Consider the following 21,158-nt stretch of genomic DNA (forward strand, 5'->3'; position numbering starts at 1 on the left):
AACGGCTGGTGTATACTTAAGATACAATAGACTGTTTCCTCTGTTAAATTAACAAATAGGTAAACTGAATAAATGTGGAGTAAATGTCTGAGACTGATGTAATAAACTTTTTTTTAGTGGGATATTTCATTCATTGTAAAAAAAGTAATTCAGTATACTAAATATTGAATAATGTGTACCATGCAGCTGTGCCCACTGGCGCCCTCTAGTGGATCAGCTGTTTGAACGCAGTTAGCCACCTAGCCGCCCGGCCTCTCTGCCATCTGAAGCAGCTGTGTATTTTGTGTGGTTGCTGTTAGCAGCAAGATGGCGGCTCCCAGCCCGGCGCCCAGACCCTGAGTTCTGCATATTTAACTTCAGCTCCCAGCCTCCACAGTGCTCCCTCACACTGATGCATGGAGCAGTCGTACAGCACACTGACCCACAGCTGGATGTACGTTTCTGAGGGTTTCTGTTAGCCTCCGCGGCTACCAGCGGCTTCCTACCGACTATGCACAACGTTTACCGGGCTAAAATGGCGGACTGTGTCCTGCAGTGTCTGTTCTAACATAACACTGATCCCTTTTCGAACCTCAGATTGGATCACTTGAGGATGATGTTTACTTATTATATTTAATCAAAGTTAGTATATCTCTGACAGACAGCTGGCCACCGTCCGCAGAAAAGCTAATCAAAGGCTAGCTACATAGCCAGCTACTTCCGAATTAGCCGGCTACTTTGCATCGGAAGCTAGTTGGCAGGCTAATGCTAATCCCGAGCCGCTGTTAGCGGGCCGGAGACGATTTTAAACTTTGACTCGACACTGGACTGAATTTGGATTATCTTTCTTCTTGAGGACTGGGAGGCGCGGACCCTGACTGCACCGTCATGGCAACCGAACCCACGACCCCAGCGGTGCTACAGCCCCGCTGGAAGCGCGTCCTGGGCTGGACAGGCCCGGTGCCGCGTCCCCGGCACGGACACCGAGCAGTGACCATTAAGGAGCTGATGGTGGTGTTCGGTGGAGGGAACGAGGGGATCGTGGACGAACTTCACGTCTACAATACAGGTACTGTTTTCTATGTGGAGAAAAAAAACAAACAAACATATATATATATATACATATGGTAAGATGCTAGCCGTGCTACATCTTGCTAATGCTAATAGAAAGCTAACCGCTACCTAATTTTGCTAAATAGCTAATACAGTTTGTTTTGGTTTTATCTGTGGGTGTGCTGACTGCAGAAGAATATTCACTGGGGGCTCAGACTGAATGTTAGCCTGTTAGGCTAGGTTAGCCTCTGCTAGTTGAAGCTAACTTTAGCCTCAGCACCCAATGCTAACAGGGTTAGCTTTTGAGCTAATTGAGCAGCTCTAGCGGAAACATTGAGAGAAATGGCGCGTTTTTACTGAAAACATTGATGACGTCACAGAAACACGCCCCTCTGCTGCAGTTAAACGGATAAAAGAAGAGAAAACACTTTAAATGTGATGAAGATAAAACGAGTGAAAACGAGTCCACAGAAGGATTACAGCAGCTCAGCCATAACTCTTTTATTACATTTATTTATCATATGTTCTTATTACATGTTTGTCGTTGATGTCGTAGTGGCGGTGAACAGGTGTAAATCATGTTTATATGAACGTCGCCTGTCCATGTGCCTGCACATAATCTGACTGATGGACATAAAGAGAACAATGATTTTATTTCTGAATCAACAGAAATAACAATTTACATTTTCTGAATAAAATCTCTTGTTGTTTGAAATTAGAACGTGTGTGTGTGTGTGTGTGTGTGTGCGTGCGTGCGCGCGCGCGCGCGTGAGAGGGAGGGTGTGAGTGTGTGCGCGAGGTATACTTAAGTGGCTCATCCTACAGATGTTTTTCCAGTGTGTAGTTTAATGACCTACACTTGTAAACTGTCCACCTTGTTGTTCCCCCAAGCTACTAACCAGTGGTTCATCCCAGCTGTTCGGGGTGAAGTCCCCCCAGGCTGTGCTGCTTATGGCTTCGTGTGTGACGGGACGAGGCTGCTGGTGTTTGGAGGGATGGTGGAGTACGGCAAATACAGCAGCGACCTGTACGAGCTGCAGGTCAGTCGTTCTCTCGTGTATTTACAATATGAAACAGATCCAGTGTGAAAGCTCCACAACGAAACGTGTGACTGCGTGGAGAATAAAAACATCTGAGAGAGAAGTTTACTCTACCTAAAGATTCAGTGGAATAAGCTGCTAGTTAGTCACAGGAGCTAGTCCAGCAGGGTAAAGCTTGTCCTGAGCCACTCTTAGTGAAGCTAGACTATCTAACACTTACATTTACCTGGAGGCTGCTGACACACCTGTGCGGTCTATATTTGTTGACTGTCTGCTGTCTGTTCAGGCAAGTCGCTGGGAGTGGAAACGTCTGAAGGCCAAGGCTCCAAAGAATGGCCCACCCCCTTGCCCCCGCCTCGGACACAGCTTCTCTCTGATTGGAAGCTGCTGCTACCTGTTTGGAGGACTGGCCAATGATAGCGAAGACCCCAAAAACAACATCCCCAGGTAAGAAACATCAACAGTCTCAGGTACCTGAACCCCTTCCCGTTTGATGTAAAACTGCTGGTCTAGTTTCAGAGTACCCCTTCTTAAACATATTCACCTGTGCCCCCAGGTACCTGAACGATCTGTACTGTCTGGAGCTGCGGCCAGGCTCCAGTGTGGTTGGCTGGGAGATCCCGCTGACTTCAGGTCAGCCGCCACCGCCCAGAGAGAGTCACACCGCCGTGGTGACAAGCGGCTGCGGAGTCAACAGGCTCATCATCTACGGAGGCATGAGCGGCTGCAGGCTGGGAGACCTGTGGGTGCTGCACATAGGTGAGACAGGTGCACATAGGAAAAACAAAGATGGCCATCGCTTGTCAGCCTCAGTGTCTCATGTCTGTCTGGGTCAGTGTTCTGTGGTACAGCTGCAGTGTGTGTCACCAAGAAGTCATCGACATGTTAATCCTTCATTGTCTTCCATCCACCACTATTCTGCCTTCTGATTGGTTCCTACTCTTATGATGTCACAGATTCTCTGACATGGAGCAGACCAACTCTGAGTGGAACCGCCCCCCTCCCCCGCAGCCTGCACTCTGCCACCACCATCAACAACAAGTAATACTACACATACAAGCTGTGTTCCAATCCAGGGGCTCCTTCAGCTGCAGCCGACAAATGCGTCCTCCTTTTCCCGGGCCACAAAGGATCCATCGGGTGCATCCTTCGCGGCCCAATCCCGAGATTCACTGCACGCCAGTTCAAACGAGATGGCCGACTCTTACGCGGCTGAGGAATACGCTTTAATGTAAAAGTTTTTGGTCTCAGCTCAGTCGAAGAGCTGCGTTACACATGTTTAAAAAACAAAAGGAGCCTTGAAACAAATTCACTTTAAAATAAAAGGTTAACTCACTCGACGTTAGTTATGACTGCTAGTTAGCCCGCTATCTACCTGTTGCTAGGTGACCGGAGCGGCATTTGGTGACGCACGGGTAAGAGCGGGAACAGCTGGTATTGCAAACAGGAAATGCTCCGTAGACCAGACCGTCTCATTTCAGTTCAGCTTTAAAGCTGCAGTAGGAACATTATTAAAACTAACTGTTAGATAATCTGTGAAATCATGCTCCTCTGGCTCCTCCTCCTGCTCCTCTGGCTCCTCCTCTGGCTGCTCCTCTGGCTCCTCCTACTGCTCCTAATGACATTTGTAAGAATCCTACGCTCCCGAAACACAACAACCAATCAGAGCCGAGCAGTCTCTCAGGCTGCTGTCAATCACACGCTGCGCAGCACCGCTCCTCCGCGCATGCTCACACTGTCGAGCTCAATTTGTCCAGTGTGCGCAGCGTCAGCGCGTCCACAAAGGCTGAAAAACAACCACCAGGAATGAACAAACTGCCCGTCCCTCCACTGCCAACGAGGTGACACTACAAAGAGCGTTACACCGAAGAAGAGACATGAGGAGAAGCAAGCTAAAGAGAAAGAGTTGGACTGAGACAGAAATGTAACGAGAGTAAACATCAGAGCGGCGTTTCTGAGGTGGAGAGAGCTACGGGAGCTGAGAGGATCAAAAGGTGATGCTGAGTTAGACAGGTCTGCTCGACAGGTAATTACCCCAGCTTCATTTCTGCTGTCTTTGTTTCACATTGCTGAGATGTCTGCGGTTACTCTGACGTTACATTGGTGTTGCAGTCGGGCTGTTAGCTTGTTCTCAGTGCGGCTGATGTTACCGTTTCAGACTTCCTCCTGGTCGTTCTGTGTGCCTGTGCTCTCACGGCTAAATGTGCTCAACATCAGTGTTACTGCTTAGCTGGCTGTTTTTTCCACAGTCTCTGTTAGCAAACGAAGTTCTGCTGGTTCTAAATAGAACTAGCTGTAGATTACCGTTCACAGCAAAAACACTGATTTCTACTGGTGTGATGTGTATCTGCTTCGATAGTGTTGGTGGTGTAATACAACGACTGCGGTTGTTGTCATTTCACGTTTTTACATATTGTATATCTAGCTCCTTCAGTTGCCGTGGTTACTAACCTGTGCGCACGTGACAGCCTCCTCTGCGGGGAGGGCAGTGTTTCCGCTACATACATTTAGCAGCGGCGGCAATAATTTTACATTTTGCTGGGCAGCTGCTTCAGATTTCGAAAATGTGTCCTGAAGTTGCAATTAAATGACGGAGATGTACACTCCAAATAAACAGTCGTTCACCTGTTCTCCTCGTTGAGGAAGAGCACTGAAACAGTGACAGGAGTCACAGGACATTAATCGCACGTGAAGTCGTGGCAACCAAATAAACAACAGCGGGACCTGTTTACTCCTCACAGTGTTCTAACGGCAAAAGAGAGTCCGACATCGGACGCTCTCTGTCTGCACACGATCATACAGTTCTGTTACGCAATCTAAACAATCATATTGTGTATCTCCGTACGTCCCTATTGTAAGTGCATTGATCTTCGCTGTTTATGAAGCTTATAAAAGGTGCACATGTCATTCGGTAACGATCGATCGCTTCGTCATTAATAAAGTCTCTCGTGCACACGTGGCTCACGTGCTGTTTTGAATTGACAGACTGCTGATGAAGGCAGTCAACGCAGCAGACAGAGAGACAGACAGAAAGATGGGGCGGAGCCAGAAGCTGTGCAGAGAGCAGAGGTGCAGGTGTGTTGGGGGACTGAAGCAAAGCAAAGTGATCAGATTAAAGTAGATTGTGAATTAAAACTTAATACAGTGAAGAAAAGAGAACAATTAGAGTGTGGAAGTCTACATGTGACGTGCTTCTCACATCACATCCCCTCTGCTGCTGGCGCTCTTCTCCGTCTAACCTACTGCAGCTTTAACGTCTACGCAGGCGATGAATGACTCATCCTCTGTGGACAGCCTCCCAGGATGCAGCCCCTGGATTGGACACAGCTACACACTACACACAGACACTACACACTACACACACACACTACACACACACACACACACACACACTACACACACACACACACACTACACACACACACACACACACACTACACACACTACACACACTACACACACACACACACACTACACACACACACACTACACACACACACACACACACACACACACACACACACACACACCACACACACACTACACACACTACACACACACACACACACACTACACACACACTACACACACAGACACACACACACACTACACACAGACACACACACACACACACACACACACACACAGACACCACACACACACACTACACACACACACACACACACACACACACACACACACTACACACACAGACACACACACACACTACACACACACTACACACACACACACACTACACACACAGACACACACACACACTACACACAGACACACACACACACACACACACAGACACCACACACACACTACACACACACACACACACACACTACACACACACACACACACTACACACACACTACACACACACACTACACACACACACACACACTACACACAGACACTACACACACACACACACACACACACACACACACTACACACACACACACACACACACACACACTACACACACCCACACACACACACACACACACAGACACTACACACACACACACACTACACACACACACACACACACACACACTACACACACACTACACACACTACACACACACACACAGACACTACACACACACACACAGACACTACACACACACACACACTAGCCACAGGTAATTCTTGATCTGACCTTTTGTACTGGAAACCTACAACTAACTGTCCGTCCACCTGTCTGTGTGTACCTGTCTGCCTCTCCACCTGTCTGTGTGTACCTGTCTGCCTCTCCACCTGTCTGTGTGTACCTGTCTGCCTCTCCACCTGTCTGTGTGTACCTGTCTGTCTCTCCACCTGTCTGCGTGTCAGGATGTATGTGTTTGGAGGCTGGGTTCCGCTGGTGATGGACGATGTGAAGGTGGCGACTCATGAGAAGGAGTGGAAGTGTACCAACACACTGGCCTGCCTCAACCTGGGTACATAAATGCACACATAAACACGCACACACAAACACACACCTGTCCACCTGTCTTTCCACCTGTCTCACCCCCTGTCTGTGTGTAGACACCATGTGCTGGGAGACGGTGCTGATGGACAGTCTGGAGGAGAACGTCCCCAGAGCTCGAGCGGGTCACTGTAGCGTCGCCATCAACTCCAGACTGTACGTGTGGAGCGGCAGAGATGGCTACAGGAAGGCCTGGAACAACCAGGTGTGCTGCAAGGACCTCTGGTACCTGGAGACAGGTGAGGACCAATGTATAACACCTGCATCACCTTGAGAAAGGTCTAGGCGGTCAGTCTCATCCGATCTCGTCTATCTGTCTGACTCTCTCTCACCTGTCCGTCTCACCTGTCTGTCCTCAGAGCGTCCCTGCGCCCCCTCCCGGGTGCAGCTGGTTCGGGCAAACACGTCGTCTCTGGAGGTGAGCTGGGGGCCTTCTCAGACCGCAGAAACCTACCTGCTGCAGCTGCAGAAGTATGACATTCCTGCCACACCTGCAACCAGCTCACCTGCCTCCAACCTTGTCCCCACTGCCACACCTGGAGCCAGCTCCCCCAAGAGCCCCGCTCCAATCGCCACAGCACCAGCCAGCCAGCCGGTCCCTCTGTCTGGCTTGACGCTGCTCCCTTCCCCTACTGCCTGCGTACCTGGGAGCCCATTGGCTGCTGCTTGCAGAGCACCAGGCAAGACACGCCTGTCCAGGTAGATGTACAGAGAGAGAGCAAGTAGATCTGAATGTTCCTCACATGTTTCCTGTGATCAAACAGCGGTCCTGAAGGTGGCAGCTGCTCCAGGTGCAGTGGGCGGAGCCTCCATCGTCACAGTGAGGCAGGCCACGCCCAAATCTCCAGTCGCTGTGACAACACTTCCTGCAGGTGTACGTATGGTGGTACCTGCTCAGGCTGGTCAGGCAACGGTAAACAGCTCCTCCGTTCTCCGAAGCTTTTCACCACATTTCATGGTCTTCATCAAAACAGGAAGTCTGCTCTGTTGTCATGGAGATGGTTCAGTCTGATGAAGACCATGAGATGTGGCTGAAAGCTTTGACTCTTTAATGACAGTTAATATATCCTCACACCAGCTTCCTGTCTGCTCTCAGCCAAGAGGAGGCAGTCCTCAGATGAGCGGCATGGCAGCGCTGGCGGCAGCGGCTGCAGCGACTCAGAAGATCCCTCCATCCACTGGCGCAACGCTCAACGTCCCCGCAGGAGCGACCGTCGTAAAGACTGTAGCCGGCCTGCCTGCCAAACAGGCTTCTGTTACCATGGTAACTGTACACATTGTACTCAAATGTAGTACTGCTGTTAGTGCTGCTGAAAAGAATCATATAAAACATGTCTCCTTTCAACAGGTAACCAACCCGGCCACTCGTATACTAAAGACTGCTGCCGCTCAGGTGGGTGGAGCCTCTGTAGTCTCCACCCCCGGCACCCCTGGCCGACCAATCATCACAGTGCATAAATCGGGCACGGTGACTGTGTCCCAGCAGGCTCAGGTGGTCACAACGGTGGTAGGCGGAGTCACAAAGACCATCACACTCGTTAACAGTCCACTGGGTGCGGGAGGAGGCGGGGCTCTGGTGAGTGATGTCATCTGCACCTTGACTAGAATTTTTAATGAATCACTAAACAAATCGCTGTGATGTCACTTCACGCCCTGATGACATCACTGCTTCTGTTTCAGATTGGTAACCTTGGTAATCTTGGCAAGATGGTGGTGCAGGGTGGAGCTGTGACTGGTCAGACCGGGAGCAGCCCCATCACACAGATCCTGCAGGTACGATGACTGACATCACCTGTGTGACATGTAATATTAAACCCACCCCCAGCTGACTCTCTAACCCCTCCCACCCCGTCAGACAAAGGGCCCCCTCCCTGCAGGTACTGTCCTGAAGCTGGTGACCTCAGCAGACGGGAAGCAGACGACGCTGCTCAGCACCGCGCAGGCCGGAGCCGTGCCCACCAAACCCAACATCCTGGGGGTCACCCCGGCAACCACCGGCAAACCGGGAACCACCATCATCAAGACCATCCCAGTGTCTGCACTGCAGGGGGGGGCAGGTACAGAAAACACACCTGCATACACCTGAGTATTAACCTATTTTACATTAGGATGATTGACAGAGTGAAGCTCCTCCCCCTCTAGGTGCTAACAGTCCATTCACCATCCTTACCACCAAGATGGTCACGACAGGAAGTGCCGGAAAAATCATCACCACCGTCCCGAAGATCACCACGGCAGGCCCACAGGGACTCACACAGGTAATACACACACACACACACACGCACACACCTGTGTGTATATTACTTGTATATTACCTGTGTACATTTGTTACCTGTGTGTGTGTGTGTGTGTGTGTGTGTGTGTGTGTGTATGTGTGTGTGTAGGTGGTGTTGAAAGGAGCTCCGGGGACGCCAGGTACGATACTTAGGACCGTCCCAATGGGCGGAGTCAGACTTGTGTCACCTGGAGCTGTCGGCTCCAAACCCACCGTCACCACGCTAGTCGTCAAGGCAACCACAGGTAAACACTGGTCACACATCAGGTGATCTTTATTCCAGGTGCAACACACCTGAGCTGAGCCTGTGTGTGTGTCAGGTGTGTCCAGTCTGGGGACAGTAACTGGAAGTGTCTCCACCACATCAGCAGGTGGAGCTGTCTCCGCTTCCAAAGCCTCCCTGGCCACGCCCATCACCAGCCTAGCAACCATCGCCACGCTGGCCAGACAGATTACCACGGCAACTGCCACAGCATCAGGACCCAAACAGGTAACAACACTGACACCTGTGTACTGCAGCACTGTAGAGTATAACTGTAGTAATACTGCAGTATTGTGTGTACAGGTGACTCTCATCACGACTCCGAGCGGCGCTGAGGCTCAGCCGCTGGTCCAGGACCTGCCCGTCTCCATCATGGCCTCTCCTACTTCAGAGGACCCAGGAAGTACTACGAGTACTACTGCTACTACTACAACTGCAAGGGGGGAGGGTGGAGACAATGCACCTGCTACAGGTACTACTACTGATATTGCTACAGGTACTACTACTACGACTACTACTACTGCTACTACTGCAAGGGGGGAGACACTGCAGCTGCTACGGGTTCTAATGGCGCAGGATAAAGGACAAAAGGAAGACTATTGAGAGGCCGAAGGTGGCTACATCCTTGCCGAAGCCAGCTAATGATCTGGCCAATAATAAGCCAGCGCAGGTAACTGAGAGGCCGACGGTGGTAAATGAGAAGCCGCCTATTCATTCGACCGGGGTGGCAAGTCATGCGTCTAACATAGCAACCCACTGGATTGGCTACTGGCTAGGCTGGTCATTAGCCTCTGTGGCTGGCGACTAGCACGCCGAAGCTAGCTACATTAGAATTGACTTAACTGGTCACTTTGTTCTGTTGTATTTTATTGGTGGATTGGAGCCAAATGCGCCGCGTTACCGCCACCAACTGTCGACACGTAGGATTTATCGGGATTCTTAAATTAGTCTATTTGTTGTTACCAACAAACAAAGTGTTTCCTCTTTCCTTTGCTGACAGTTTATGTACGGTATTGCTGCTTAGAACGTGCATGTGCACAAACATATCCATCCATCCACCTGTATCTTTAATAGTTAATAAAAACCATAAAATGTTACATTTAAAACGACAAGAGTTCGTGAACTCAGTCAAGCCCAGCTGTCAAGTTGCCTTTTCTTTTCTGTGAGTTATGAATATGAATGTACAGTCCAATTAATTATGAGAGAAAGATGGAGTACAGCAGGGTTTGCTGAGATGGATAGTGTAATAGAATCACGTACAGGCTATTAGATCTGCATCAGACTACACGCAAGATGCAGCGTCTTTGAACTGCCATTAGATGTCACTATAAACACAGTAAGTCTATCGAGCCGGTCAACAACAGACACGACTGCTGGTGCATCGCAGACAAAACTTTACGTATCAACAGAAAAGACTAGTTGAATGTCCTACTGAAATAAAATGTCTTTACTTTACCCAGACACTGGTGCTGACAGTGCTCTGCCTGTCAGCACCAGTGTCCGGTCACACTTGAAGCTGTTTGTTGGCTCTCCCTGACTCCGCCCCCTCCTGTCTCGATCGTTGCTTGTGTCGTATTAACTCTCAGATGTACGTCGCTTTGGACAAAAGTGTCTGCTACATGAAACTGTAACATTGGAGAAGAAAATGACCAGCCAAGTCAATTCTAATGGAGCTCCTGCTACTACTGCTACTACTACTATTACTACTACTACTACTGCTGCTAATACTACTGTTACTGCTACTACGACTATTACCACTGCTACTGCTACTGCAGATACTACTACTAGATAAACATACTACTCATTAACGACAGAATACTGTGGACACATACAGTACCAGAAGTACAGCAGATCTGCCACCACAGCACTGTAATCAGGTGTGTTGATGATGTCACTGATGATGCTGCAGTGATGCTGGTCTGTTCCAACCCACCATGTGAGATGCACGACACTGGGACGACGAACACCGCCACGACAGCTGCCGCCAGCATGAGCCGAGAGCCGCAGGTGAGCTAACAGACAGGTTTTTGATCAGGTATCGGTATCAGGGAGAATTTATTAGAGTACACACATCACCTCCAGATTATAACAACATCCGTCAGGTAACAGGTGTGTTCAGCTCCTCCCTCTCCTCCCCCTCCTCCTCAGGTGAGCTCCCACCAGCCTTCGGCTTCTGTCAGTCTGAACTCAGGGAGCACCTGCTCCAATCCTCCGTGTGAGACTCACGAGACAGGAACCACTAACACCACCACCACGGCCAGGGCAGGAGGACTGAGACAGGTGAGAGAACACCTGACAGCAGGTGATGGTCACGGACTGGTAAATGAAGGGATAACGACATGGCACACCGTCTCCTGATTGGCTGTCAGCCTAGGGGGGTGGGCCTACCTAGTCACACGGCCGATGTCAAATGAAAGGAGTCATTGCCGAAGTGACTGAGACTCCGGGACGAGGGAGTTGCAGAGTGAGAAAATGTTTGGAGTGCTGCATCAATCAATCAATCAAATTTTATTTGTATAGCCAAATCACAATCAGTTATCTCAGACACTTTACAGACAGAGCAGGTGTAGACCGTACCTGTTACATTATTTAGAGAGAGGCCCAACATAAATCACCATGAGCAGCACTTTGGCAGAAACCTTGAGCAGAACCAGACTCATGTTGAACATCTGAAGAGACTGGATGAGATGATGAGGAGACCGGGTATGTTAAGTTTCCCAGTATGTGTCGTTCACCTGCTGCTCTCTCACCAGGCGAGCGAGCTCCGAGTCCGTTTCTGCTTTAGTCTGATGAATAAACACCTGCACGTGTTGAACAGACATCTGCCTCATGCATGAGAAGAAGACCGCCGAGTTACCCTGTATTACCTGGTTTTGTTTAAAGAGAGCACCGACGCAACGACGTGTCAGAGCATGGAGAGCGAGCTAGCCATGAGCTAAGAGCTTCAGAGAGGCGCCGGGCAGGGAGTGAACAATAGGTATGGTAGGTAGGTAGCCGAATGCTTTAAGCCAATGACTAATAGGGCTGGGCGATATGGAAAAAATCCTATATCACGATTTTGGATTTTTCATACATCGATAACAATATATTTTCATATAATATTATAATATCTAAGTAATTTAACAAATAATAGTGTATATGAAATAACCACATGGTAAAGCCTGTTTTTGAATAATCCTGTATGAATTAAATACTTGACAAATTAAAAGTACTGAGTATTTTTGGTCAGAACTTAAGTGCAAACTTAACAATTTCAAGTCAATTTAGGGATGAAAAATAAATCAAATGTAGACCTCGCCCTCAATATGAAATGTAATGTATTGATCTCTGACAGCAATATTAACACCTCTTCCTGTAGAGAATGTTAAAGGCATGGAGAGTAACAGCCCGATCCTGCTTTCTGACTCCCCTCTTTGTTCACAATGCTTTTATTTTGAAGTGTTTCCGGATCAGCTGTTTAGTTGTTGTTTTTTTCCTTGATTATTTACATTTCTAGGAAGTTGTTTGGTAGAAGAAGTCACTCACAGGCTCCTTTTTGCGGTTCCTGCTTAATGTTCTTTGAAATAAAATGTCATAAGTCTCACGTAGGCCTGAACCTACATTGTGTTTGTAAAACATAAAGTAATAACAACATTGTGGCGCGATCTCTCTCTCTCCCACCCTTGCGATCTCTCTCTCTCTCTCTCTCTCTCTCTCTCTCTCTCTCTCTCTCTCTCTCTCTCTCTCTCTCTCTCTCTCTCTCTCTCTCTCTCACTCCGTCTCGGCTCAAACGGTTGCTTTTGCTGTGTGTTCATTATGGTCCCGTTTCTAATGTGAATAAGATCGTTTTCTGTTAAGGCCAACCCGAAACCTGTAAGGTAAAGAAAAGTGAGTGATGAATGTATATGTTTTATTTACGTTTATCAATTATTATTTACAGTTGAGCAGACACCTCTTCATTCTTTCCTGTATATAATCCATCTAAATGAGTTTTATAAAGCGAACCTATTCAAAGTGTTTATGGCCTTTATTAAGGTAAAACTCATGTAGAAAGACGGAGCTGGCTGGATCGGACACGCTGTTGACGTGCACCCAGCCGTCACGCTCAGGTGTCGTAAAGCAGATTGGCTGCTGGTTTTGCGACCACGATAGAGGCGAAATAGAAAATGCATACGATACTGTGCAGACTGAATATCGTTTTGACGAGATATATCATCATATTGCCGAGCCCTAATGACTAATATGCATGGGCAACAGGCTCCTTGAAGCCTTAGACGAGAGCTGGAGTATCGTTTCCCAGGGTTGTGTTTGCCGTGACACAGCCCCAAAAGGTTCTGCTCTCTGAGACGTCCATTAAATCCAGTGGACAGAACAGGTCTCACCTGAAAGCTAATGCTATGCTAGCAAGAGTCAGCAGATTAACTGTAAAATCCGGAATATAAGTAGCAGTCTGTTTTGGGGGTACCACAGAGGGAAAAGGTTTTCTGTAGCTATTTAATAAAAGCGTGTGTACAAGTTATATTCCTCTGTTTTCACTACCTAGCTACCGGTGCTGTAGCTAGCAGTAGCTGGTAGCCTACGGTAATAGGGCTCGGTATCGATAAGGATTTCTCAATTCAATTCCATTCCGATTCACAAGGTCCCTCTAACCTGGTGCATTATTATGGTGCAAAATGTTTAATGTTTACTATAAGTTTAATTTAACCTCTAGGAGTGACTTCATGTACTTTTACCTACACACAGCAGCCAGCACAATATTAACCTTTTTATTAACCAAATTATTAAAAGTGAGTCTTTTACACCGAATTTTACCGTACCTGGAAGGTGTCTGTTGTCAGGAGTTAATGGACACCCTGCAGCCAATCAGAATGTAGTATTCATCCAAGCGTTTGTATAAAGGTGTGTTCATGTCTGGTTCAGGTGTGTTCTAATCCACCGTGTGAGACTCATGAGACTGGAACCACCAATACTGCCACCACAGCCGGAGCAGGAGGACTCAGACAGGTGAGAGAACACCTGACTAAGACAGGTGAGCACTGATTGGTCAAACTGTGCAGACTGAATTCAGACTGTTTTTGCTTTCAGGTGTGCTCCAACCCACCCTGTGAGACTCACGAGACCGGGACCACCAACACTGCCACCACAGCCACAGGTAACCTGCTAACACACCTGGAGCCTCTCCAATCACTACACAGGGCTGTCGCAGTGACATCACTTCCTGTCCTCTGTCTCCAGCTCAGCCAGGTGGAGACGCTCTGCAGGCAGACTCCACAGACCCCTCCTCTGACCCCACTCCCTCCACAGCAAGCCAGAGCAGAGCTGTTACCATGGTTACACAGGCCACACCCACCCCCGGACCATCCATACCTGTAAGTCACACACACACACCTTTACTTTCACTGATCAACCACCAGGTGTGATCTCAGCGCTGTCCTGCTCTTTCAAAACCAGCAGTCTACCTGTGAAGGTGTCTGATGATGAGAACACACGTCTGCACTTTGTAATGAGCGGCACCAGTTTGTGAAACAGAAACAAACACACACATACGCAGGGTCAGAATCATTGTTGCTATGGTTTCATGAGATCTTTCACACATTATACATGTCATATATTATAGTAATATATATACAGTGGAGAATAAAGTACCTGAAAGCCATACCTGAGTGGTGAGTGGTTAAGCGAGAGAGAGAGAGATCGTCAAAGTGACGCTGCACCGGGCGGAGTAGGGAAGTTAACAATCTTCTTCTCTTTGAGGTTTTTAGTCCAGTTGGCGTCCACGATGTGGCTTTACTGCCAGCATCAACCTTTCTGTTTAAAGCCGTGTTTCAGTTAAAGCCACACTCTTTAGACCAACAAATGTCTTCTGATTGACGAAGTAACGAGTAACGAAGATTGTTTGGGGAAATGTATTGGAGTAAAAGTACACAATGTAGTGGAGTAACACTCGTAACATTAATATATGATCCAATACTAACACACGAGTATAAACTCACCACAGGCCTGTTAATTGATGTCAACATGTTTGTGTTACACACACACACAATGATGTCCCATGATCCTCTCTGTCTGCAGGAGATCTCCTCACTGGTCGGAGAGGGCAGGGTGGAGTCCTCGGAGGCAGTGATGGCAGCAGAAGAGGGGGAGGAGCCTATGCAGACTGACAGCCAAGGACATGTGATGTCATCAACAGCATCAGTGTTACAAGTTCACGTGGAGGGCAGCGAGGCAGGCGCACAGGTACACACACACTCACAGAAACACTAAACTCACACAGGCACTCACACACAGAAACGCACTCACACAGACTTCTAACCAATCGGCTCGTCTCTCTCAGATGACCTCAGAAGGTGGTCTTCCTCAGGAGCTCATGTCATCAGAAGGGGACGGAGGTGAGGTCGTCTCCGGCACGACGACCCTGATGGTGACAGGACTGACCCCAGATCAGCTGGCTGTTACCACGACAACAGATGAGGCGGTCCAGCAGGCGACGATACAGGCGGTCCTACAGGCGGCCGGACACATGGGTGAGAGAGAGCTATACTTTATATGAACCCCAGGGAGCTCCACTCTGATCCCTACCTCACACCTAACTGTTCTTCACTGCTTTAACACCTGCATGATCTATGACATCACAGCCTGCAGCCAATCAAAGACCAGCATGAGTCTGAGAGCACTCTATTTTAACATCTTTAAAGATCCGGAAATAAAAGGTTTAAACTACTAAATTAAACTTGTTGAAAAGAAACAGAAAGTTCTCCTTCATCTTAACGTCAGACCACCTGCAGGTCCTGCAGCACCCGGAACACACCTCGAACACCTGCTGAACTGTAGACAGGTCCAGTTGTTCGAGGAGTTCTGTGGTAGATGATCTCAGCTCTTTCAGATCCATGTCAACACTGAAGAGAGACTTCATCAGCATCAGGGTTCCAAAGTAGGTTTACACATAACAGGTGCAGAACAGTTCTGTCAGAACGACAATGAAAATAAGTAAAAGGCTTAAATAGAAAAAGATTAAAAAAAAGGGCAGTAAGAATAAAAAAAACAATACTTGTAATGCAAAATATTTACAACAGGTGTAATTAAAAACTGTATGTGCAGGGCTCTTCTCACACCATCACGACGTCCGTGTGTCTGGTGTTACTCTCTGTTCCACTCTGCTGAGGTCTGTCCTCACAGTGGTTTAAATACAAACCATGAGCGCTTCAGCATGTCGACAGAAACAACAGAACCATCAGGCTGCACAGAGTTACGTTTAAAGGAAATGACGTCACGACAAACGAAAGTACCATCAGATCACCTGTGGATCATTTTCAGGTTACATGTGATCTGTACAGTTGTGTGGACTGAATCTTCTTCGTGTGTGTGTGTGTGTGTGTGTGTGTGTGTGTGTGTGTGTGTGTGTGTGTGTGTGTGTGTGTGTGTGTGTGTGTGTGTGTGTGTGTGTGTGTGTGTGTGTGTGCGTGTGCGTGTGTGTGTAGGGGAGGGTTTGGTGGATCAGTCCATCCCCATCGTTCTAACCCAGCAGGATCTAGCAGCTCTGGTCCAGCAGCAGCTTCAGGATGTCAACAATCAACCAGAGCCCAGCGGCGTTCTCACAGGTACACCTGGTGTACTGGTGTCAGTGTCACCTGCACAGACACATCACATCATGACATGGCACTTTATTTTAATTATGATTGCAAGGTTGGATGAATAATCACACAGCAGAGACAGTCTGATTAAATGTTTTCTGTAAAGGTGATTAAAAATGTGAGAGTGAGCTTCTGTTGACCTCAAGAGATCACAATCACTTTTATTGATGGGCACATACACGGAGTGAGACTCCTCGACTTACCACACCGAACACAGACACTGGAACTAAAACTACTTTATACAGACCTATGGACGCAGTATATATGATGCAGTATATATGGACGCAGTATATATGATGCAGTATATATGATGCAGTATATATGGACTCAGTATATATGATGCAGTATATATGGACGCAGTATATATGATGCGGTATATATGACGCAGTATATATGATGCAGTATATATGACGCAGTATATATGATGCAGTATATATGGATGCAGTATATATGATGCTGTATATATGATGCAGTATATATGGACGCAGTATATATGATGCTGTATATATGACGCAGTATATATGATGCAGTATATATGATGCAGTATATATGGACGCAGTATATATGGACGCAGTATATATGATGCTGTATATATGACGCAGTATATATGGACGCAGTATATATGATGCTGTATATATGACGCAGTATATATGATGCAGTATATATGGATGCAGTATATATGATGCTGTATATATGACGCAGTATATATGGACGCAGTATATATGATGCTGTATATATGACGCAGTATATATGGAAGCAGTATATATGATGCAGTATATATGACGCAGTATATATGACGCAGTATATATGATGCAGTATATATGGACGCAGTATATATGATGCTGTATATATGACGCAGTATATATGGACGCAGTATATATGATGCTGTCTATATGACGCAGTATATATGATGCAGTATATATGGATGCAGTATATATGATGCTGTATATATGACGCAGTATATATGGACGCAGTATATATGGATGCAGTATATATGATGCTGTATATATGACGCAGTATATATGGACGCAGTATATATGATGCAGTATATATGACGCAGTATATATGATGCAGTATATATGGACGCAGTATATATGATGCTGTATATATGACGCAGTATATATGGACGCAGTATATATGATGCTGTATATATGACGCAGTATATATGATGCAGTATATATGGACGCAGTATATATGATGCTGTATATATGACGCAGTATATATGGACGCAGTATATATGATGCTGTATATATGGACGCAGTATATATGATGCAGTATATATGGACGCGGTATATATGATGCGGTATATATGATGCAGTATATATGGATGCGGTATATATGGATGCAGTATATATGATGCAGTATATATGATGCAGTATATATGGACGCAGTATATATGATGCAGTATATATGATGCAGTATATATGGACGCAGTATATATGATGCAGTATATATGGACGCAGTATATATGATGCAGTATATATGACGCAGTATATATGATGCAGTATATATGGACGCAGTATATATGGATGCAGTATATATGATGCAGTATATATGGACGCAGTATATATGGATGCAGTATATATGATGCAGTATATATGATGCAGTATATATGGACGCAGTATATATGATGCAGTATATATGACGCAGTATATATGATGCAGTATATATGGACGCAGTATATATGGACGCAGTATATATGATGCTGTATATATGATGCAGTATATATGATGCAGTATATATGATGCAGTATATATGGATGCAGTATATATGATGCTGTATATATGATGCAGTATATATGATGCAGTATATATGGATGCAGTATATATGATGCTGTATATATGAAGCAGTATATATGATGCTGTATATATGGATGCAGTATATATGGATGCAGTATATATGATGCTGTATATATGAAGCAGTATATATGATGCTGTATATATGGATGCAGTATATATGGATGCAGTATATATGATGCTGTATATATGGATGCAGTATATATGGATGCAGTATATATGATGCTGTATATATGATGCAGTATATATGATGCTGTATATATGGATGCAGTATATATGATGCAGTATATATGATGCTGTATATATGGATGCAGTATATATGATACTGTATATATGGATGCAGTATATATGGATGCAGTATATATGATGCTGTATATATGATGCTGTATATATGATGCAGTATATATGATGTAGTATATATGGACGCAGTATATATGATGCAGTATATATGGATGCAGTATATATGGATGCAGTATTTACTTTTTTCTCATTTCCCAGAGGGCCTTGCTCCAGCAGACAGCCTGAATGACCCCGCAGCAGAGAGTAACGGACACGAGCTGACATCATCAGCTGTGACGAGCGCTGTGGCTCGATTGGCCAGTACGTTTGGCCCCGCCCCTCAGCTGACGGCCAGCCTGGCTAAGATTCAAACTGCCACTGCACATCCTGAGGTGACCAACGGCAACGCTGCTCCTGCAGGGGTGAGACGCAACATGCCAACAGCAGGGGGCAGTATGACACAGGCTACATGCTAACAACATGCTAATAACATGCTAACAGCAGGGGGCAGTATTGCACAGACTGCATGCTAACAACATGCTAACCGTGTGCCTATAGAAGCAGAGCGTGGCGGTGAGGTCATCAGTGAAGGACAGTCAGTGGTACGATGTCGGTATCATCAAGGTGACCAACATGGTGGTGTCACATTACTACATTCCCTACGGAGACAACATGGCCGATGTGAGAAACACACACACACACACACACACACACACACACACACACACACACACACAGACACACACACACACACCTGCTGATCCAGTTTAACATCATATTATTGATGATGTTATTGATGTCATCGATGATGTCTACCTGCAGGACGACTCAGGTGTGATGCCTGACTACAGTCAGATGAGGAAGGCGGAGCTTCAGCCGGGGACGGCGTATAAGTTTCGTGTTGCGGGGATCAACATCTGTGGCCGTGGGGCGTTCTCTGAAGTGTCTGCCTTTAAAACATGTCTGCCTGGTTTCCCTGGGGCACCCTGCGCCATCAAGATCAGCAAGGTGAGCCCACTTCCTGTCTGTGATGTCATACAGGATGTTTGTGTTGTCATAACTCAGACTATCATGTGTTAGAGGCCAGAGACCAGTAGGACGAGCCACACGTCACTTCTTACTTTAACACTGTGAGCTGGTGGATTCATGGGAAATGTTGTTCATTCAGAATGTCTTCCATCTCTAATCTCCCCTGTGCTCCTGTAGAACCTGGGCGGGGCTCAGCTCACCTGGGAGCCTCCTGCTGTCACGTCGGGGAGGATCACTGAGTACTCTGTGTACCTGGCCATCCAGTCCAGCCAGGCTGGGTCCGCCCCCTGCTCTGGTCCAGCCCAGCTGGCCTTCATGAGGGTGTACTGTGGGCCCAGCCCATCCTGCCTGGTCCAGTCCTCCAGCCTCGCCAACGCACACATTGACCACACCACCAAGCCCGCCATCATCTTCCGCATCGCCGCCCGCAATCAGAAGGGCTATGGGCCGGCCACTCAGGTCAGGTGGCTCCAAGGTGAGAATCTAAACGACCAAAGGAGGAGCCAGCAGGTGTAATGTTTGATTCAACGAGAGGGGGTTAGAGATGATCGTGAGAGGAACAAATGTATGTGTGGTCTGATAAACAGCTGTTCACTTTAAAGGTGTTAATATTAATGATGTCATAACTATGAGTATATTAATGACCTGTATGTGTTTGTGTCTCATGTAGAGAGCAGTAAAGAAGCTAAACCAGCAGTGAAGCGAGCGGGAGCGTCTCCTGACCAGTAAGAACTCGTTTCACTTACACAAACAGGAAACATGTTTGTCATGTTATTAGGGTCACACACTGTGATCCAACCAATCACAGCCCTCTGACATCATCATCGTAGTGCGTTCAACATTTCTCTGCTCAAAATTAGTCTTTTTATCTTCAGTAAACCTGTCGGACCAAAGAAGTTCAGAACCGACCAATAGGAGGAGCCAGCCTTCCCCTGAGCCAGTTACCATGTCAACATGGAGGAAGAGGCGGGGCTCCGACAGGAAACAGATCAAATAAAAGACTTGTAGGATATTTGTACATTATCAACCGTTCCTCATTATCAACCGAACCCTCTTCTTGGTTGTCATGGAGACAGCAAGGGGCGGAGTCAGTGGCTTCAGATGGAAATTAGAAAGCTTCAGTTTATTACTGTGGATGTAGCTCTCTCTCTCTCTCTGTTTGTCTGTCTGTGTCTCTCGCCCTCCCTTGCTCTATGAAATCAGAATAGATGTCATGGAGCTAACAGGGGGCGGGGCCTCTGCAGGGGGGCGGGGTTAAACCAGCTCTGTTGTAAATTTTCTGTAACATCAAAATATTTAGTTTTTCTTTTTTTCATGAACGTCTGTCAGAAAAGTTTCTCCTGTTGTTTCTG

The 21,158-nt window shown here is 46.9% G+C and overlaps 1 protein-coding gene across 1 annotated transcript in view; it reads left to right on the top strand.

The window, feature by feature from the left end:
* The first annotated feature begins 323 nt into the window (after positions 1-323).
* Positions 324-21,158, top strand: part of hcfc1b (host cell factor C1b) — a 21,097-nt gene continuing 262 nt past the window's right edge. The window contains exons 1-31 of the mRNA XM_069680712.1: positions 324-1,048; positions 1,924-2,072; positions 2,359-2,519; positions 2,629-2,831; positions 3,029-3,113; positions 6,420-6,526; positions 6,615-6,794; positions 6,915-7,235; positions 7,320-7,468; positions 7,652-7,819; positions 7,904-8,131; positions 8,236-8,328; positions 8,411-8,612; positions 8,698-8,813; positions 8,940-9,075; positions 9,151-9,320; positions 9,396-9,564; positions 11,002-11,099; positions 11,241-11,372; positions 13,992-14,075; positions 14,157-14,223; positions 14,307-14,440; positions 15,144-15,308; positions 15,406-15,595; positions 16,550-16,669; positions 18,997-19,199; positions 19,336-19,458; positions 19,600-19,785; positions 19,984-20,281; positions 20,477-20,531; positions 20,682-21,158. The exon at positions 20,682-21,158 is cut by the window's right edge and continues 262 nt beyond it. Coding sequence (XP_069536813.1) covers positions 868-1,048; positions 1,924-2,072; positions 2,359-2,519; positions 2,629-2,831; positions 3,029-3,113; positions 6,420-6,526; positions 6,615-6,794; positions 6,915-7,235; positions 7,320-7,468; positions 7,652-7,819; positions 7,904-8,131; positions 8,236-8,328; positions 8,411-8,612; positions 8,698-8,813; positions 8,940-9,075; positions 9,151-9,320; positions 9,396-9,564; positions 11,002-11,099; positions 11,241-11,372; positions 13,992-14,075; positions 14,157-14,223; positions 14,307-14,440; positions 15,144-15,308; positions 15,406-15,595; positions 16,550-16,669; positions 18,997-19,199; positions 19,336-19,458; positions 19,600-19,785; positions 19,984-20,281; positions 20,477-20,531; positions 20,682-20,721 — 4,713 coding nt within the window. The 5' untranslated portion in view covers positions 324-867 and the 3' untranslated portion in view covers positions 20,722-21,158. The remainder of the gene's footprint in view (positions 1,049-1,923; positions 2,073-2,358; positions 2,520-2,628; positions 2,832-3,028; positions 3,114-6,419; positions 6,527-6,614; positions 6,795-6,914; positions 7,236-7,319; positions 7,469-7,651; positions 7,820-7,903; positions 8,132-8,235; positions 8,329-8,410; positions 8,613-8,697; positions 8,814-8,939; positions 9,076-9,150; positions 9,321-9,395; positions 9,565-11,001; positions 11,100-11,240; positions 11,373-13,991; positions 14,076-14,156; positions 14,224-14,306; positions 14,441-15,143; positions 15,309-15,405; positions 15,596-16,549; positions 16,670-18,996; positions 19,200-19,335; positions 19,459-19,599; positions 19,786-19,983; positions 20,282-20,476; positions 20,532-20,681) is intronic.

This window comes from Semicossyphus pulcher, unplaced genomic scaffold (genome assembly GCF_022749685.1).
Source record: "Semicossyphus pulcher isolate SPU_LCO1_2020_fin unplaced genomic scaffold, fSemPul1.0.p SCAF_40, whole genome shotgun sequence".
In the NCBI taxonomy this organism is placed as follows: domain Eukaryota; kingdom Metazoa; phylum Chordata; class Actinopteri; order Labriformes; family Labridae; genus Semicossyphus; species Semicossyphus pulcher.